Source organism: Tupaia chinensis, unplaced genomic scaffold (assembly GCF_000334495.1).
Source record: "Tupaia chinensis unplaced genomic scaffold, TupChi_1.0 Scaffold000628_1, whole genome shotgun sequence".
In the NCBI taxonomy this organism is placed as follows: Eukaryota; Metazoa; Chordata; class Mammalia; order Scandentia; family Tupaiidae; genus Tupaia; species Tupaia belangeri.
The window spans coordinates 3,349,239-3,357,034 of NW_006160148.1; the positions used below are offsets into that span (position 1 = coordinate 3,349,239).

The following is a 7,796-nucleotide window of genomic DNA, read 5'->3' on the forward strand; positions in this document are numbered from 1 at the left end:
GCGAGAAATCACCCCCCGGGGGGATGGTCATGCCGCAATCCCTTCTCCTCCATTCTCCTCTCGGGATCTTGGGCACGCACACACACGCGCCCGGCGTGAGTCTTAAGCCACCGGGTCCAGGATGCGAACCGCGGTCGACTACGTGGGAGTCCAGCGACATAGCCATTACGCTAACTGCTGGTTCCCTTTATTAACGTTTTTATTTACTGTTATTTTAAAATTCAATCAGACAGAGACAGAGAGGAAAAGAGTGAAGTGAGAAAGCAAGCCACCAGGTCCAAGGCTCGAACCAAGGTCACCCATGTGGGAGTCCAGCATTCTTAACCACCACACCACCCACTGGCCCAATCCAATGGTTGTTAATAGTGTATCTTATTTGTGTCATTTAGATATATTTTTTATTCTCACTAAAACATTTTACAGTAGACTTAGACATCATAGACACTTTACCCATAAATACCTCAGCGCTTAACTTCAAAAATCTAAGGGCATCTCCTACCTAACCACAGTTCCATTTCCATGCCTAGGAAAACGAATCGTTCCCTTTTTTTTCCCTTTGGGGTATGTGTGTTGAGAGAGAAAGAAAGAGAGAAAGTAAGAAATCACTGTCTCAGGGAAACGGCCACACTGCAATCCCTTCTCCATTCTCGGATTTGGGGCACACACACACTGATGTTTTCCAAGCTACCGAGTCCAAGACCTGAACTGTGGAGTCCATCATGTAGGGTCCAGTAGCCTTAACTACCACGCCACCTGCTGTCCCAGCAGTTCCCTAGTTTTCAGTTTATAGAAGGATTAGGGGCCAGCAGATGGCGTAATGGTTACGTCGCTGGACTCCCACATGGTCAACTGCAGTTGCTTGTGCATGTGTGCCCAAGACCCCAAGAGGAAAATGGAGAAGGTATTGTGGTGTAGCCATCGCCCCCCCCACCCCCAGGTGATTTCTCTTTCTGTCTCTCTGGAGCACATGTTCCTGATAGCAAAAAGCTCAGTCAGATCAGCAGGTTGGCATGGTGGTTGAGGGTGCTGGACTCCCATGTGGCCGACTATGGTTTGGGTTCTAGACCGAGTGGCTTGCTTTCTTTCTCTCTCTCTCTCTCTCTCTGTTCCTCTGTGGTCAAATTAAATAAATAAGTAAGTAAATAAATAAATAAATAAATGTATGTTAGGTAAAATAATTTTTAAAAAAACTCTAAACAATAATTATAGCCAGATTTTCCCAGCTGACCTCCAAATGTCTTTTTGTTCTGTTTGTTTTATTTTGTTTTCAAACATGATCCACTTAAGGATGGTGTGTAGTATTTGATTCTCTTAAACTTCTTTAATTCAGGACTCACTCTCTCTTTATAGTGATCTTGTCTTTGGCTAGCAGTCAGGCCAGTGGTCCTGTAGAGGTCCTACCAGATCGAACCGTGTCCCACGGTGTCCTTTGCTCTGTCCCTCCATCTCCTGAACCGCCTGTGAAGGGGAAGTGGCCCCGCTTGGTTGGGTGCAGTGAAGCCTCACTCAGCTCTCCTGCAGCCTCCTGAGTGGCGCCCGGCCAGCGGGGCGTGAGCGGGATTGAAGCTCCAGCGGTGCCGGGCACGTGGGAGTCCCCACATGTCGCAGAGCTCTAGTCCCTGGCCCTGCCTACCCTGCCGTTGGTTCCAGGGAAGCAGTTTCCCTGTGACCTGCCCTGTCCTGGCCCTGCACTGCACTGAGCGCCCCCACCTTCCCTTCCTCTCACCCTCAGACAACACGGGCAGTTCTACATACCGGCCGCCCCCTCGGACCCGGGAGGTGGTGATCAACGGGCAGGTGGTGAAGTTGAAGTACTGCTTCACCTGCAAGATGTTCCGGCCACCCCGGACCTCGCACTGCAGCGTCTGTGACAACTGCGTGGGTGAGTGGGGGCAGAGGAGGCTGCCCCTGGGGCAGCGGGTGCCCCACTCTGTGCCAGGGGTAGGGCCTGCAAGGTCACCCAGATTCGCCCTGAGGAGTCTGGGCGGGAGGGCTGTGCGTGTGTCTGGCGGTGCTGTAGCTCCGGCCGGAAAGGCTACGTCACTGCTCCGCCACTCAGATGCGGGGCGGACACACAGGGGCCTTGCACCTCCTCCAGGTCTCAGCCTCCCTTCAGTAGGTCACGTTCCCAGGAACCCAGAACTGGAGCAGGAAGTCCAGATACTTTCAGGCCAGAGAATGATTCCCCATCCGGTGGCCCAGGGTCTGGGAACAAGGGAGTGGAAGCGGCTGAGGTGGACATGTTGCAGCCTGGCTGGGAAGTGAGGGTCCTGAGCCCCAGCCTGAGTGGCAGTTTGGTCCCCAGGGTGTCCCGGGAGGGTGCACAGAGGGAGGGCTCCGTGTGCAGGCCCAGGTGAGCGGAGCCGCAGTGAGCTCACGGTGCTGGCTCAGCACGCCCTGAGGACAGCGGGAACACCCCATGACGGCAGGCCCGAGTGGGTGACTCAGTGGTGCCCTTCCCTCAGGATCAGCCCCGCCTGCCCCTGCAAAGGGCGCTAGCCTTGGTGTAAGGCCTGCAGCGACAGGCTTGTGACCCACATTCCCACAGAGTGTCCTCAGCAGTCTGGGTGTGACCCGCCCCAGGACATGGGGCTGGTGTGAGCTCAGCCCTCTGCCACTGCGTAACGGCCCACCCAGCCCCGTCCCAGGCCTCTAGTCAGAGCAAGGGCCGGGGGTCAGCGGCTGGTCTGTGGCCAGGGCAGGAGGGTAGGGCATGTGGAGTGGAGGGGGCCTGCGTGCAGGGGTGGGGTCGGCTGGTATGGCGGTGAGGGTAGGGCAGTGGGGCCTGGCCAGCACTAACCCCATCCCGCCCTTTCCCAGAGCGGTTTGACCATCACTGCCCCTGGGTGGGCAACTGTGTGGGCAGACGGAACTACCGCTTCTTCTACGCATTCATCCTCTCCCTCTCGTTCCTGACGGCCTTCATCTTCGCCTGCGTGGTCACCCACCTGACGCTGCGTGAGTTGGGGCACCGGGCGGGGAGGGTGAGCCCGGAGCTCAGCCGGGCCTGGGTCTGTGGCTGTGGCCCTGGAGCAGCACCTGTCCTATTTCTTCCTCCCAGGTTCTCAGGGAAGCAACTTCCTCTCCACTCTGAAGGAGACACCAGCAAGATATCCTTTGTCGGCCAGCGGCGCCCCAGGGGTACAAACCCCCACCCCGTCCTGCCCACCGAGGGGGAAAGTGTCGAGCCCACCTTGGTCCGGGAGCCCCCAGCCTTGCTGTGTCTGTCCATGCCCAGGCTGGAGCCTCATTGGTGGGGCACTGGGGCAGTGGGCCAGCAGTTGGGAGCTGGCGGAAGGCACGGGCCTGTCTTCAGGGCCTGGAGCCGACTATCCCTTTAAGGTGCCACGCTCCCTGTCGTGCCCACGGATCCTTGTGTTCGGGAGCCCTCTGCCAAGTCGCCATGATCTCGTCTTGCTCTCAGGGGGGCTCCCAAGCCCTCCCTAGGGCCTAGGGGGCCATCCTGCTGGGAAGCAGTGGCTGGGCCCTGGGCAGCGTGCCGGGGAGGGGCAGGAGGGGAAGCGGGGCCAGGTGCGGTGCCCGGCCGCTGCCCGTGTGGTCCTTGACTGCCCTCACCGTGCTGGAGCTGGCCATCTGCTTCTTCTCCATCTGGTCCATCCTGGGCCTCTCAGGGTTTCACACTTACCTCGTCGCCTCCAACCTGACAACCAACGAGGACGTGAGTGAGGAGCGGCCGTCCTGGACAGGGCCTCGGGGGAGGCGGCCTTGGGGAGTGGCAGAGCTCAGGGAGCGGGACAGGGCAGCCATGGGACTGGCTGGTGGAGCTGGGCCTCTGCCGTGCTCATGGCTGGATCCTAGGAGACCCTTAACAGACTCCAGGTCCCCAAGAGGCAGCACTCACACTGTACCTTCCCCACATCCGGCCTGCTTTTCGCCCCTGCGGAGCGCTCTTTCAGCTCTGTGGGCCTTTGCCCAGCCCGAGGCAGGAGGGCCAGGACCTCTGTTTCTCTGACGCTGAGAGGGTTGCCCCAGGGTCACACAGCTGGGATGGGTGAGGAGGCTGGTGGTGGAAGTCATGGCTGCCTGTCAGGTTCCCGTGCTGCTGCCGAAGGCAGGAGAGCCGAGCTGTTCTCAGGGTGGCCTGGGGCTCCCTGAAGCACCCTTACGGAGGCAGGGGGCCAGGCGGGCGGTGGGGCTCCAGGACTCTTCCTGCAGCGGCCTTCCGCGCTGCCAGCAACAAGCAGGACTGGGGAACTTGCTGTGGGCCAGTCCTGGGCCAGGCTGACCTCCCCTCCTCAGCCTCTAAACAGGGGAACTGAGATGAGAGCCTCTGCCCAAGGCTCCCGCGCCCGTTTGATCCGAGCCCTGTCGCCCAGCAGCAGGTGCGTCGGTCCCTCAGCCTCACCTGGAGAAGCCATGTTTAGCACACGCAGTGGGGCGTTCCGAGCAGGGTGACCGACAGAAATGGTCAGCCCGCGACTCCTAACGTGTGCCCTGCCCTCCTGGGGGTGAACTGCAGGATGTCAGCAGGGGTCAGCAAAGGGGTGTCCGGCCACATAGACCTGGGGGACTCCAGGTTACAGTCCAGCGGGGGTGCACTTCGGAGCTCCCCGGGCCTTCAGCAGCTGGCTTTGGAGAGCTCGAGATGGGTCAGAGTTTTGTCTAACGCCCCGGCAACACTATTTCAGAATTTGTATTATTGGCCATATTTTTCTGGTTTATTTAGTTTAGGTTTTTTAGGTGTGTGCTCGCCAGAGAGAGTCAGTGAGAGGGAAAGTGAAAAATCACCCCCTAGGAAGGATGGCCACTCCGCAATCCCTTCTCCTCCATTCTCCTGGGACTTTGGACATGCACGCACTCGTACCCTGTGTGTTTCAAGCCGCTGGGTCCAGGATTGAACCATAGTAGGCCATGGGGGACCCAGTGCCTTAATTACCATGCCACTGCTGGCCCCGTTGTCCTTATTTTCTAAATGAGGACTGAGACTTGGAGAAGTGACGACCTGGCCAGGGTCTGTAGCCAGTGAGAGGAAGGCCTGCCTAAGCCTCTGCCTCGGGGCAGCTGGGGGAGCACCCTCGAAGTTCCCTCCGGAGAGCCCCCTGGCACTGCTCTGCCCTGTGTCCTGGTTGGATCCTCCTAATCTCTGCTCCACCCCCCGCATCCAGCGGTGGCCCCCATTAGAGACACGTGCCCTCCCGTAGGCTAACCAGAATTGGTTTCAGAATTGGCTGGCTTTTCCCAGCCTTTACCTCCTTCCTGGGAAAGTGAAGCCAAAGGAGGTGCGTGACCTAGGGGTCCTTCCTGCTCCAGATCAAAGGCTCCTGGTCCAGCAAGAGGGGCGGCGAGGCCTCTGTCAACCCCTACAGCCATAAGAGCGTCATCACCAACTGCTGTGCTGTGCTCTGCGGCCCCCTACCTCCCAGGTAAGCCCGCGCAGGGGAGAGGCCACCGCGCTGGCCTGGGGCATCATTCAAGGGATTCTGTGATTTTCATGTGTAAGCATATGTCTGCTGTAGAGAAAAAAAAAAGAAGTACAAAATATAAAGAGGAGTGTTAGCTATTTCAGCAGCCGGGTGACTCCTGCCCAGTGGTGACCGCAGTCCGCGTGGGGCCAGCTTCAGCCACGCTGCCCTTCTGGCCTGGGTGGGCCCTCTGTCCTCCCTCACAGGGAGGGAGCCCCAGCCCTGCGGGGTGTGCCCACTCGCCTGGACACCAGGGAGCGCCAGAGGCCAGAAAAGGAATCAAACTGCTGTGGCCCCTGCAGGGCTGAGACTCCCCCAGTCCTTTGCAACCCCTACCAGGGTCCCCCAGTCACCTCTTCTGCCCAGGGTGGGACAGTAGGACCCTTGGCTGCCCCCACAAGTCTGCCCAGCCTTGCCTTCCCTCACCGGCAGCCTGGCTTCCTGGCAGCCAGCAGGCCGGTGGGCCGTGGCGAGAGCAGTGGATAAACTGGCCAAAAACCAGGTGCCCAGAGGGCAGGAAGTGGCCTTCCTGACGGGATGGCTCGCCACCTCAGATGGGGAGTGGCTCCCTCCCGCAGCCTTTCCAGCAGTAGGTCACCTTGGCGAGGAGATGGGCTCTGCCATGCGGCCCCGGTCTGCAGCCAGGGTGCTGGGCAGAGCCCTCACGTCCATCCACCTTGTGTTTTGGAAGCCTCATCGACCGGAGGGGGTTTGTGCAGTCTGACACCGTGCTGCCCTCGCCCATCGGAAGCAATGAGCCGGCCTGCAGAGCCAAGCCTGATGCCAGCATGGTAGGAGGCCACCCCTGAGTGGGCTCGGTACTTGCCACCGCTGGCCTGTCTGCCCCTCTGCGCTCACCTGCCGTCCTCCGCCCCTGTGGACCCTCCCCAGCCATCCGAGGGCAGCAGAGCTGGAGCTGCCGGAGACTCCAGTCTTTTCGTATTTATTTCCTGCCCTGTGCGGCTGTCCCCAAGCTGTCCTGTGGCTGCGCCCCTCTGTTCCCTAAACCTGGGTTCCCACAGCCTTGGGCCAAAGGTCCGCCAGCTCATCAGCGGCATGAGTGACAGAGAGCCACTATGTGGACCATGCCAAGAGCCCTCCTGTGCCAGGGTTAGCCCTGTGTGAGTGAGGGTGTGAACGCAGCGTGCGGCCTCCGTGTGGGGATCTGGCCTGGGCCTCCTGGGCCAGTGAGCAGCACGCTGGACAGGCCTAGGGAAGAGCCTCCGTGGCTCCAGGCGGCTCTTGTACCCCTCGTGATGGGCGTTGGTCTTTCCTGCTGGGTGTTTTGGTGGGCTTTTTTTTTTTTATTGAGTTGGACAATAGGACAGAGCTGGAGTTCCGGCAGAGATGACAGGGTTACGGGAGCAGCCTATGTCAGAGAAGAGGGACCAGCCAACTGGCACCCCAAACCTCAGCTCCTTTACGATGCCTGGGCAGCACAGGAGGAAGTGGGGTCTTGTCCTTCCCCTGCCCAGTGGCCTCTCCAAGGAATCTCTGCTGACCCTTCTCCCGGGAGGGGTGGGGGTGGGCAGGCGAAGCTCATGCTGGCAATACTTGAAACGGGTTTGTTAATGCTGGGTATTTTGCACAATTTTATAGACCTCTTTTCTAATAGCCTTTTTTTAAATGAAAGAAGAGTCAGCCACATTGTTACCGTGGAGTGCCAGGCGAAGGGTTATCAGAAGGCAGTCGGTTCTAATACGTTTACTACAAGAGACCTTCTGGCTGTGAGTGTGTGTGTGAGTGTGTGTGTGCGTGCACGTGTTTCACATTCGCCCTTGTGCGAAAGCAGCTGGCGCCCACACCCCCAGACTCCCTCCTCCTTGCCGTCCCCCTTGGTGTCGGGAGCAGCCTGAGCCATGGGGACAGGAGTGTGCACTGGTCACCAAGCACCCGTCGCACCCAGTCCCCACCCTCTCTTCCTGCTGTGGGCTCAGGACCACCAGTGACTAGGGGCCCTGCCACGCTGCCATCCTGTCCCCAGGCTAGGCTTCTAGTTGGGACCTGCCCAAACAGGCTGGCGTGGTGGGTGGGGCGGACACTCTGTAAGCCGAGCCCTCTCGAGACTGAGTTTGGGCCAGTGCCAGGACTAGAGGACAGGGTGCTTCTGCCAGCCAGTGCCTCCATGCGGGGCAGACAGAAGGAGTGGGGTGGGCCAGCGACGGGAAGGCTGGCTGAATCTGTGTGTACCCCTCCTTGACTGGGAGCTGCCGTTTCTTATCAAAATGCATAAAGAATTTCCGTCTGTTCCCATCATGGCCCTTCGAGTGGATGGCAGCCTTTGGAAAGTGACAGGAAGTCCTGGGATCTTCCCCTTCCTTACTCCAGGGCTAGTGGGTCACAGACTGGCTGGGAAGTGGCAGCCACAGAGGG

General features: G+C 59.2%; 1 protein-coding gene across 1 annotated transcript in view; it reads left to right on the forward strand.

Annotated features, from left to right (window-relative positions):
* The window catches only part of ZDHHC18 (zDHHC palmitoyltransferase 18), a gene marked incomplete at its 5' end in the record, with an annotated part of 28,990 nt that overhangs the window by 20,053 nt on the left and 1,141 nt on the right, over positions 1 to 7,796 (forward strand). Inside the window, 6 exon segments of the mRNA XM_014591981.2 lie at positions 1,733 to 1,882; positions 2,821 to 2,958; positions 3,062 to 3,110; positions 3,577 to 3,679; positions 5,272 to 5,384; positions 6,115 to 6,214. Coding sequence (XP_014447467.2) covers positions 1,733 to 1,882; positions 2,821 to 2,958; positions 3,062 to 3,110; positions 3,577 to 3,679; positions 5,272 to 5,384; positions 6,115 to 6,214 — 653 coding nt within the window.